Below are 12,706 nucleotides of genomic sequence, written 5' to 3' on the forward strand. Positions count from 1 at the left end.
TGTCAAAAAGATTTTCAGTGTTCTTTTTTAAAAATGATTGAGAAGAGGCCTGGAAACTCTAAAAAATCTAATGGGAAGTCTGGAACTGAAAAGTTATAATGACAAATTAAGAACTTAATAGAATTGAATAGACCATTAAGTACAGCCAGAGATAAATTTTATAAACTGGAAATTAAATAATTCTAAAGAAAATACCCATACTGAAGCATACAGAGACAAAATATAGAAAAGAGCATCAGAGCTGAAGAGGATGTAGCAAAATTTTATCTATCTGGATGAAAAGAAGTGGGAAAATGGAGCTTAGGCAATATTTGAAGATGTAATGATTGAACATTTTCCAAAAACTGATGAATGGCATTCATCTATAGATTCAAGAAGCGCTACAAAGCCCAAGAAGGATACATGCAAACCACACCTGAGAACATCATAATAAAACTGCTGAAAATACTAGTAGTGATCTTTGGGTAGTGGAACTATGTGAGAATTTTCCACTTTCTTTATAATGTTTTTATAAAGACCATGTATTATCAAATGAATAAATGCCCATTTTTAAAAAGGAAACAAAACCAATCAATACTTTAAAGGTTGTGCTTTCTGTGTGCCCTGGGTCCACTGTGCATGTGCAATTACAGACATTGTTCAGTGGATAGTATTACCTCTACTGAAAGAAAGTCTGAAAGGGTCAGGTAAGACTCCTAGACCCAGATCCCTTAATACTCTGGTCTTCCTAAATCTAGGGAAATCAGTGAGAACAATGTCCTTTGGAGCCCTATGGTGATTCTTATTTTTTAAGAAGCATCAGTCAGAGGTCACCCTTCTCTAATTTAGAGAAATTACTTTTTTTTTTTTTGAAAAATATAATGGATTTATTTGCTTCTTTGCTCCAGACAATAGAGACTTAAATGCTGTATGGATGGTTAGGTATATACATATATGCATGTGTATGTGAACTATAGATTCTTGATTTGTTAAGAAAAATACTAGGTAGCATTGAGGAGGACATAATGGTTACAGGAAAATTTCTATGAAACACAACTTTGGTGTGTAGAGTAAGATAGGAAATTCAACTTATAGAGAAATTACTTTTTTAAAAAAAAATAAGAAACTTAAGATTACCATTAATACTGGGTTAAATTTTAAAAAAATTTTTTCCTGCTAAAATATGAGCCTAAATTAGAATATAAGCTGCTCCCTAAAAATAAAAAAACTGCTGGTATTCTTGTATTCTTGTTACTAGAAGATAAGCTAAATCCTTGGCATTGGTTAAATTGGAGTTCCCTGGGTCCAGTGCAGTACTGTTAATTGCTTACATTGGCAACATGTTGTGTTGGGGGTAATGAAACATCCTTCAGGGTAATAAAGTCTGAATTGTTTTTATAGGCCGAGAGATCCGTCTGCCCCTCCGAATCAGAGGGGAAGGAATGGGACCAAAGATTCACTTCAACTTTGAAATGCTGGACATTGGAAAAGTTTTTATTGGATCTGTACATTGTTATGAGGTAAGCACTAGAATTGTTCATTGAGACTCAAACAGTACTTAGCTTTTTAGGTTTACTTTATTTTGTGTATGTGTACTTTGACAGAAAATGTGCACTATCACACCCATTTGCCATTACTCATTCTTGGACTCTGGAATGATCTGGCTCTTCCTTGTCTCCCTGGCCATGTTTAAGGTCTCCCCTCTAAATTTCCTCAAGGCAATGAAGTCATACTTTAATTGGTTTTATCCACATCATCTTGTGGATTGCAAAGGGGAAAATCATAATCTTTTCCCATCCTTTTATGTTCTCTGACAACATAAATCCTACAGACCAGAGGAGAGAGAAATGTTCACATTTTCCAGAAGGTCCTAATGAGGATAGCTGTTTTCACACTTCAGTGTTTTCTCTGAATGGACTAGTCTCCAATCCATGATTAAAAACCAGTCCTTGTACTTTCTGGAACTTTCTTTTAGAAATTTCCCTGCTTTGTCTTTCCAATCAGATAGAAAATGATCCTTTTACAAGATGTACTCACGGGTTCTTCAGAATCAAAGTTACTTTACTGTCACTTCACCACTAACTTTGTATCTTGGGTACTTTTTTTTTTTTTTTAAATCAAATTGTAACCATTGATTCCTAAACTTTAAATATTTGTATTTCTCTAAAGGTAGTAATGAAAGCAGTTACTTAATGAGAGGGAAATAGGTGTCAGGGTCCATGCTTCCTCGTGTGTGCACGTCTGTCTCCATGTGTTTAGCTTCCAGTCCTTACAAAAGTGTGAAGGTAGGTTTTATTGTCCCTGCTCTACAATGAACAAGAAGAGGCAGAGAGTGGTTCATACCATCAGCAACATCACCCTTCATGTAGTCTGAGTGCAATACCAGTACTTTTACATTCAGTAGTTGGCTTGGCCCTCACTAAACCCTAGGGGGTAGAGGCAATGACAGTTCCCTGGCACTTAGAGAAGTTTTGCCAGTTAAGGTAATGCTAGATTCTGTAACAAATACAAAGACCCATACTCTCTGAGACGTGACAAGCCTTTTTCCCTGCTTAGGTAAAGTCTCAGGCAAGGTCACCTGTCAGCTGACAGCCCTCTGCCTGCGGAGCATCTGGCCCCAGGCTCCTTCCTGCCCGTAGCTCTGGCACCACCTCCCCCCGCCCCCTGTGGCCTGCAAGATTGCAGACTCACATGTGTCACGCGGGTGGGAGGGGAAAGAGCACGGAGAGAGGTATCGGGAAGGTCTTTCGTAGCAGTTGGCCCTGTCGGTGACCCACGCCGGTCTGTGAGCGTCCCATCAGCTGTGCATCGCTGCCCAAGTATCTGGGAAATGCAGTCTCGTTGGGAGCGCAAGAGAGAGAGGAAGTGGGTTCAGTGAAGGGCAACCCTGACCCTCCCATGTCTGTTAGGTAACTCGGCAAAGTCATTGAGCTAGTAAATGTGAGTGAGCACGGGGTTACTAAGGCCCTGTATCCTGGGAAGAGACGGTTTTTTGATCCCCTTTCAGTCCGGGGGGTCTCAGCTCTGCCCAGCTCAGCTTAGCCCGGCCTAACCTTGGCAGGGGAAGACAACAAGAGGGCTGCTGCTGGGAGCTTCCTACTGTGTCCTTTATCCCCACATCCACTAAAGTAGCTGTGGCTTAGATGGGGCAGCGTGGAAGGTAAATAGAGATGTGAATGTCATAATGAGATGGAAGACCCATGGAGCACGATTTCAATGAAGAACACGGTCTCATGACTATCAGGCCCTGAAAAATGGCACAGCTGCTCTGTTGCATTGTCTTTTGCATTTTGAAAAAAGGGTCACTTTGGGAGGAAAAACATGTGCATTGCTTCTTACGAAATTCACATTCCGTCCGTAATTTATCCAGTGTGAATTTTCCTTACATCTCACAGACTGTGTCTTGTGGATGCCACATCAGAAAAGGACCTTTAGTTCTGATGCAAAATGGATAAGTTTTCCCTGAGCATAATAATAATTTCTTTCAAATTTAACCAAAGGGTGTTTGAGGCCACCACTTCTCACCCTCCTAGATTTGACCAGTAAAGTAAATCACAGACAACTAAGTAAGTGTTAGATGAGGTGCTGCGTCAGATCGGACAGTTTGGAGGGCTGCGCGTTGGCAGAGAAGGACATGGTAAGGTGCTTCCAACAGGAATATTTTGCACTCTCTGCGTATTTAGTGCTGATGCCTCATTGCATCTCTCTTTCCATTTATTATGTTACCTACTTGAGACGAATTTGAATAACTACCTATTGCCCTTAGTCATTGCTGAGCTTAGCAAACACGTAAAAAGTAAACCACAGCTCCAAGAGTATACACTCTTCCCCAGTGTAATTAGAAAAAAAACAAGGTAAAACTCTACTATAAAATTTTCTCCTCCCCAAGGAGTTGCACTGCAAAGGTACGGTAATCAAAAGGTCTCAGAATTTCATCCCAAATGACTTGCTGGATTCTTCATACACATGAAGATGCTCCTTTCCCAGGGGGAGAGGAATGACATGCATGTTCTCAAAGTTGGAAGACCTGGTGCCTTAAACAAAATCCAGGTAAACCAAAAAAATAAAAATGCAATCTGTGCATCTCCGTAGAGGGAAAAACAATTCCCTTTGAATGGAATTCCCTTTGAACTACCACTAATCTCTTTGAGTTGCCTTGAAGTTCCCACTAACATGTTACAGTCCCTTCTTAAGCACAGGCAAATTTCAAACCTGTTCTGTGTGGTGCTGAGAATAGAGATAGCAATCACTGGTGTTGATGAGCACTCTTGGGGAGGCATCCTCATCTAAGAATTACATAAATTAGTTTCATCTTCACAGCAATCTGAGAAGTTGGTGGTACTTACACTTTGCAGATGGAAAAACTGGGGCACAGAGAAACAAAGCAGGTTTCCCAAGGTCACGCAGCTAGGAAGCCAATGGTAGAGTTGGGATTTGAGCCCAGGCAATTTGGCTCCTGAGTCCCTGGCCATAATCACTTTCTACATGGTTTGCTTAAAAGGAATGAAGGGTGAAGCATGAATTCTATGACCAGGGAACTTAAAACTGAGTGAGGGAGATGGAAAATGAATGTAAAAAGATGAATAAAATATCAAGCAGCAATTAGTTATAGATCTCTTTTGGCACATCATCCTTCTCCTCTGGGAAGAAGTGGTGGTTTTCCTCTGTGAAGGCCCCTGACTCTGTTCTACACAAGCTCTTGATTCCTCCTTCTTTTTTTTTTTTTTTTAAAGATTTTATTTATTTATTTGACAGAGAGAGATCACAAGTAGGCAGAGAGGCAGGCAGAGAGAGAGAGAGGAGGAAGCAGGCTCCCTGCTGAGCAGAGAGCCCGATGTGGGACTCGATCCCGGGACGCGAGATCATGACCTGAGCTGAAGGCATCGGCTCAACCCACTGAGCCACCCAGGCGCCCCTTGATTCCTCCTTCTTTGCTTCTCAGCAGGCAACCTGAGCTGGGGGACACCCCACATCGACCCAGGCCCCACTCCCTGGGCTACCTAGCCCCCTTCTCTTTCTCCAACAAACATGGGGACCAGGGACTGAGCATGCATTATCCCGTTTAGTATAAATATCCTGGGTCTCCTCCGCCATACTCGCCGCAACTTTGCCACCCCCACTCTCGCTCCAAACAGGAATCTCAAATAATCAACTACTATTTCCTCCGTACCCACTCACTCCCTGAACATTTGGAGTCTGGGTTCTGCAGTTACACTCCACTGGAGTTCCTTTCTTCTTCAAGGGCTGGGATGGCTTTTAATTAAAAATCAAAAATCTGTGACATTCTCTGAGTTTGTTCCCCTTCAGCTCTGCCCGCATTCAACCCCTTCTGGAAATTCTCCTCCCTTCGCTTCTTCTAGGTTCCTAACATTGCCCTGCATACCTTTCTGTACCTTTCTTCCTGATCTCCTGTGCTTTTTCTCCTTGGTGCTTTGAGTATAGGTCGAAGGCAATATGTAAGCAGAAGAACATGCTGTTCACCTGTTCAGGTGTGAGCACTGGCAAGAGATAGAGACTGTCTTAGAAGCCCAGGAACAGAGCTTTGTGGTTACAGCACAGGCTCATCAGACAGGTCCCTCGGAAGATAGGAGTAGGGGCGATGGACTGAGCCAGGTGTGGACAACTCTGAATGCCAGGCATGAGCTTTTTACATACACACACCTAGCAAATACGGGCTTGTGGTATATAGAAATGAAACTTTTCTGTAGTAAAACAGTTGCTTACACAAGTGTCACAGAACAATAGAGTTGTATCCATGCAATAGAGTTTGAAGTGACAGTATCCCAGTTGAATGAAATCTAATAGCACAACAAAGAGAATCCTTGTCCTCTGGAATCCACAGCGATGTCTCGTTCACATTTTCCAGGCTACACTAAGAACACGGGGGTAGGTAGTTCTTACCCACCTTTCCTCAGTTACCCTACAGAGAATCAGAAAAAGGCATTTTAGGGATCCTTTTCAGTAGATGTAATTACAATCAGTATTTATAACATGACTATAGTACATGCGACAACTCTGTTACAAAGAGGATACTAAAAACACAAAATTACTTCTTCATTGGGTTTCTTATCTTCAGACCTTCAAGGCAGAAGACTGTTCATTTCTCCCCTGGAGTTCTTCTCTGGCTTTAATTCCTGCAGCTCTCTCTGTGTTGGTATTAAACAGTACAGCTACATGTTAATATGAAAATAAATCAGATGTCCATGCTCTGTCTTTGGCTTTTTATTGATATAGGCAATACTATCCAACAAAGGCAGCATTGACGCCCTCTTCAACGTGATCCCTCCAACTTCAGCTTTGGGGACCTGCTTTGTTTTCAGCCCCAGGGAAGGCATCATCGAACCAAATGGAGTCCAGGCGGTCCAGATCTCTTTCAGTTCTGCCATTTTGGGGCACTTTGAAGAAGTGTTCCTGATCAATGTCAATGGTTCCCCTGAGCCTGTGAAATTGACCATTAGGTAAGATATTATCTATAACTAATATTAATTATCTATAATTAATGTGGATTTTTTTCCACATTCACCTGTTTATTTTTGATAAAAATTTACATGCACTCCATTTTTTATGAAAGTGATTTTTACAGTGATTTTTATATATTAAAATAAATAATTTCCCCCTAATATAAGAAAACCTTTCTGAATTAGAAAAATGTGAAAATTGTTGCCAGTGTGGTATACGGCCACTACAAATTTACTATGAAAAGAACAAAATACCTAGATCTATGTGTTCTTAATTTACATAGACCCTCTTATATGTACAAAATAAATTTGGCAAAAATAATTTCTGTACTCTTGTTCCTTGTACCCAATCACTGAGGCTCCCCAGAAGTATTTCATGTGCTATAATTTCTCAAATCATATAAATAAGATAGTAATAGGCAATTGGGATTTGTCTACCTGTGTTCTTAATCAAGAATTTGAGAAGGTTCAGAGGTTGCCATTGTCTCTAACCTATTCTAAGCTTTTATCTACTGCTTTCTTAAACTTCAATACCACTTCATGTCTTGGATGTCCATAATTGTCTTTGTTGGTAGGAACACATCAAAATAATGGAATGTTTTAAATTTCCACTGGCATTTACATATTGAGCATGTGTAGCTTATTATTGTAATGTGGATAAAGAAGCTTTTGAGGATTTAGTTTTTCTACAAACTACAGCTTTATAAAATAAGGACTTAAAACTTTAAGCTAGTTTCCAGTTATTCTCTGTTGTAGGATATTCAGGGGGAAAAAATCATTATAATCACATCTAGATAAAATTATCTTCTGGACCAGGCTTTAGCTATTAACCCCATTTCTCTAAACTTTCATCTTCCATTTTTATTTTAAGGAAAAAATTTAAATTTCATATCTATCTATATATCTAGATATCTAGATATCTATCTATAAATTTCATATCATACCTATAATACCTCCAGATATTGTAAAAGAGTCTACTTAGAGCATCAGTCATCCAAGGCTAGACTTGCAGCTCTTGTGCTAGAAGTCCTTTGATGGCTTCTCCAGCTATTTGTGATAATTGAAAATCATTAATAGCAGAGTTTGCCCTTGGGGTTTAAAAAAAAGTACTCTATGACCAACCCATTGGGCAGGTCTACAACTTTGGTTCCCGGTGCTTAGAAAGATCATGTCTTCAGAATACATTGCAGATCCTATTTGGATTTTCATAGCAACAGGTGTTAATTAGGATGGCATTCTCTCTTATTATGGTTACTTGTAGGTCTCCCTCAGGGTCTGAGGATAACTTAGACATTGTGGTCAGAAGAATCCTAGGAAAATTTGTTGGTCTCAGAATATCTACTGGAAAGTCAGAATCTCAAGAGAAGCTTAAAGGTTATTGCCACTTCTTTCAATTCTTCCACCTAAGTGTCCCTGTTATGGAGTGAATTGTGTCTTCCCAAATTCCTATATTGAAATTCTGATGCCCAATACTTAAGAATGGGACTGTACTTAGAGATAGGGCTTTTAAAGAATTAAGGAAACATGGAGTCATGTGGGTGGGCTTTAATACAATGTGACTGCTGTCCTTTTAAGAATAGGCACACAGATAGGAAAACACCCTATAAAGACATAAAGAGAAGATGGCCATCTGCAAGCTGAGGAGGGATCCCTCAGAAGAAGCTAACCCTGCTGCCACATTGATTTTGGACTTCCAGCCCATAGAACTATGAGGAAATAAATTTTTGTTGTTTAAGCTACTCAGGTTGAGAGAGCCTGGCGCAATCATAAACTATTTTTTTTTTAAAGTCTCAAGACTTATCTGAACCATTCAGAAGGCATTTATATTTTCTTCCATAATACATCTGTTTGTGATAATTGGAAAAAAAATCAGTGTTGCTTTCTAAGTATTTGAATAACATTTACTCTTCAAGAAGATGCACCATGTTCATCCTGGCCCACGGTGAACATCCTTCAGTGATAAAAAGAACATGAGGAGGGCAGGAGTATTTTTCACATTATGTGAGCTCTTGGTCACCTCCCACCTCAATAACAATTCACATTTCATGACAAGCAATGGAGGTGGTTATCTGGAGAAGCAGGGAGAGTAAACCTGCAAATGCAACCTCTGTCTCCCTTTCAGAGATTGTCTGATCCTCGAGGGTCCTCAGTAAGCTCCAGGAGATCAGCTCTTCAAAGTCCCAACTGAATAAGGTCCTCCAACTTCCTGACTTCAAGAGGTATCACTCAGCCTCTTGAGTATCCTCCACAACATCCAGCATCATTGATGGGCCTCCATCCAAAATGGGGAAGACAAAACCTTAAAACTCTGCTCTTACAAATATTTAAGATAAAAAAAAAACAATCACCCTATTTGAGGGCAAGAATAATATATATAATAATATAGTATAAAAGTAAACCATTAGTTTACTTTTCATGTAGGAAAAAGGAAAATACTTGCCAAGACAGACCAGTTGTCCTTCAGGTTGAATAAGAGAAAACCCATCCCAGTTTCAAGTGTCTGCTCTCTAATTAAGTGCAGCCTAATAATTAATACTGCATTTATTGACCCACATACATACACATTGCAACTCTATTAGGAATACATGTGTATTTGGATATTCACTTAAACTTTTTTTTTTTCTAGAGATTTTACTTACTTATTTGAAAGAGAGAGAATGAGAGAGACAGCATGAAACAGTGTAGGGTCAGAGAGAGAAGCAGACTGCCCACTGAGCTGGGAGCCTGATGTGGGGCTTGATCCCAGGACTCCAGGATCAGACCTGAGCTGAAGGCAGTCACTTAACCAACTGAGCCACCCAGGCATCCCTTCACTCCAACTTTTCTTGAGTACCTCCTACATGCAAGGTTGTATATTAGGTACAGTGACTGGTGAATTTGAGTTTGTTAGACATTCCTCTTGCATGAATCCTACTGTCTTAACCTTTGGCTCTGAATAAATTTTCCAAATTCAGGATGTGATTTCCCATTCTCTCAAAATTCCCAGACTGACTAAAAAACATAGTGAAATGACAAGGGAATTGAAAGGCTAAACTAAGAAAATAACCATTTAACATAAAGAAAGGCAATAATGGAGAAAAAGAGGAATGAGATGGCATTAAGACATATAAAAAACAAGGAGTAAAGTATAATACATGAATCTTACTTTATCAATAATTATATTAAATGTAATTATATATTAAATAAATTATATTAAATGTATATTAATAATTATATTAAATATTTAACACTTCAATTAAAGGCAGAGATCAGTAGAATGGGTTTTTTAAAAACCCACAAAACACAATTAAACTATATTTAGATCCAAAAATATGAATAAGTTGAAACTAAAAGGGATGGGAAAAGATATACTAGGCAAACAGTAACCAAAAGGAAGCTGTACTTATATCAGACAAAATAGACTTTAAAATAAAAAATTGTTACTTGAGACAAAGAACATTTTACAGTAACAAAAGAGTTAAGCCATTAAGGAAATATAACAAATATAAACATATATGCACCGAACAGCAGAGCCCCCAGATATGTGAAGGATAAACTAACAGAACCAAAGAAAGAAATGAGAATAGATTTGTGGTTGCTTAGGGCAGGGGTTGAGGGATAGAGCATGATAGAGCTATGATATGTATCTTATCCACATTAATATTCTGTGCTTTTGGTTTGGTGCGGTGTCTGCTCTGCCTCATTCATTGGTAGGAATTTGGTGATAAGTTAACCACAGCAACATTTGCTAAAACCCAGTGGTTCGAGTCTTGAAAAAGAACTCTAAGAACCACTGTGATAGACCATCATCTCAAAGTTTCTTTAAGTGCTAGATTCTGTACTTGATTTAATGCCATTTTACAGTTTTTGGACTTAACCATCCCCCTAATTCATGACTGCTACTCTGAATTCACTGGACTCCCTATCCACTCTCCTAATTTGTATTTCTACTTCCAGAGGCTGCGTCATTGGACCTACCTTCCATTTTAACGTTCCTGCTCTGCACTTTGGTGATGTTTCCTTTGGTGAGTGTTTTTCCATTTGAAGTTAAAAATTGAGTGGAATTAGTTTTCCTTCTACATGGAAGGAGGAAGGTTTACAAAGAACCTCTCCTACCATTTTTTTAATAAGTAGCAGCTAAAGGGTCTAGGAATGTTCTCTCCTTTCTCTGCAGCAGTGCATTTTGATGTCGTTTCCATTTATATGTGGAAGCTATAACCATGTTCCAGGCATTAAGAGCTTTCAGGCTGTGGTCGCCCAGGCTCTTCCAGCAGTGGAAAAATGGAAAGCCTTAGACTTCACACTCCTATCTGAATGTTCTGAACACTCTATCTACCTATCTTCCATCAGAATTTTTTTTTTTTTTAATTCTAGAGAGAGAGTGAGAGAGCACAAATGGGAGGAGTAGAGGGAGATGGAAAGGTTCTCAAGCAGACTCCACACTGATCAGGGAGCCCAGTGCCCAACTCGATCTCATGACCCTGAGATCATGACCTGGGCCAAAAGCAAGAGGCAGATGCTCAACTAACTGCACCACCCAGGCGTCCCCTGAACACTCTATTTATGTTCAGATTCTGATTTGCCAGTCTGGCTACACAGCAACCTGTGCACAGAGATGCTCTCAAGTTTCAAGTGAATTCAGTGGTGGTTTGACTCAGGTATTCTATCACTCCAAATGGAAGACGTCTGTATTTTTGTGTTGTCTTCTTGCTCAGTTACTTCCCTGAGTCATTTCTTCCTGTCTCAGCATTTCCAATAAAAAATCACAGCATTAGCAGTGAAAGTTTCCATTTATTGGCTCCATCTTATATTCTAATCACTGCTAAGTGAATTACATATAGTACTACATTTAAACCTTTTGGCAGTCCTTTAAGGAGATGTTATTTAGGACCCCCATTTTGGAGCTGGAAGAACTGAGCATTTGAACAGTTAAATAACTTACCATGGTCACACAGCAGTGGCAGATGAGTACTTCAAATGAGATCTGTCTAAATCATGCACAGTGAATGGGGTGCTGTTGCCCCAAAGGGGTAAAAATTGTTTGTTTGGGTTTTTTTTTTTTTAAAGCATAGATCTAATCAATGTTTATGGTCCTCCAAAGTTCAGTACTATCCAACAGAATCTTATTCCTTAGTATTTAATATTCTCATTAGGGAGAAATTAATCTAACTTAAATTATGTTCAATGAATTGATTTCATGAAAAATTAATTCATCACAGTGGTTCTTTGAGGAGGTGATAATAATTTAGAAAAGGCTGAGAAACCCTAGTCTGAATCCATACTCCACAGTCCTTTCCATTTTTCTTTTGTTTCCTCCATTTTGACTTTCATTTCTTTTGTCTCAAGTAGGCCCATCTACTTGGGGGAAAATTTTTCTTCACAATGTATCTTTTCTTTACAAAAAGCTGATTCATAATTCCTTTATCAGTTGCTTTAACACTTAACATTTCCTAACATGTAAGAAAATCTGTATAAATGGAGTTTAATGTCTCTTAATTACTATAGAATATGAAAATGGCTGGAGAAACTTTTACAAATTTATTATGCATTTTAAGTCATAGAGTTTTTGAAGGGAAGTAAAAGTGACCTACAACTTGAAAATTGTCTGATGGCCAACTATGACAGACATACTCTCTCAAGGGTAATTGTGGCTGATCCACAATAAGAGGTGAATTACTTACCCAAAGATCTATGCAGTTATCCTCCAAACAGCTCACCTGAGTCCATAGAGAGGTGTGGGTAACTGATGCATGACAGCGTCATGTCCTTCCACAGGCATTTAAATATGAACTCTAACACGGAATATTTGGAAAATGTGCCCACTTACATATTGCCTTGGAGGCAGAAAGCAGAATCTAAATAAGCACCTCAGTCATTCCAAGGAATCTCATTCTGATTCATTGCCTAGAAGCTGTCTTACTGTTCACCGCTGAAAGGTTAATGTCAATACTATACCAATGATAAGCCAATTTTTGAGCCCCAAGAATAATTGAGTCTAAAATTTTTAAAAAGCACCTAAGCCCCTAATAGTACATGTCAACAAAATATGGCAAACAGGAAGTGTATGTTTGTGCCTAAGATGCCACTGATTTATTCAAAATGCTGTATTTGATATTGGCAAGCTCTGGCTGACAGAGTGGATAAAACCATGTATGCATGCTCTAAAGCTAGGTAGGTTTTTATTCCCCCATTAATGTCTTCCATTTGATCTGTTGTTATCCCTAAGTATACAAGAAAGGCCATTATTGGGCAATTAATTCATTGTTTCCTTGAGCTATAGAGATAATAAT

At 39.0% G+C, this 12,706-nt stretch overlaps 1 protein-coding gene across 1 annotated transcript in view; it reads left to right on the forward strand.

Moving 5' to 3' along the window:
• LOC123391846 (hydrocephalus-inducing protein homolog) overlaps nucleotides 1–10,441 on the forward strand; it is a gene marked incomplete at both ends in the record, with an annotated part of 30,930 nt that extends 20,489 nt beyond the window's left edge. Inside the window, 3 exons of the mRNA XM_045079344.1 lie at nucleotides 1,381–1,499; nucleotides 6,214–6,437; nucleotides 10,374–10,441. Coding sequence (XP_044935279.1) covers nucleotides 1,381–1,499; nucleotides 6,214–6,437; nucleotides 10,374–10,441 — 411 coding nt within the window. The remainder of the gene's footprint in view (nucleotides 1–1,380; nucleotides 1,500–6,213; nucleotides 6,438–10,373) is intronic.
• Between the last annotated feature and the right edge of the window lie 2,265 nt (nucleotides 10,442–12,706).

The sequence above is a fragment of the Mustela putorius genome, unplaced genomic scaffold (assembly GCF_011764305.1).
Source record: "Mustela putorius furo isolate JIRA1106 unplaced genomic scaffold, ASM1176430v1.1 tig00000340_pilon_pilon_pilon, whole genome shotgun sequence".
NCBI classification, from domain to species: domain Eukaryota; kingdom Metazoa; phylum Chordata; class Mammalia; order Carnivora; family Mustelidae; genus Mustela; species Mustela putorius.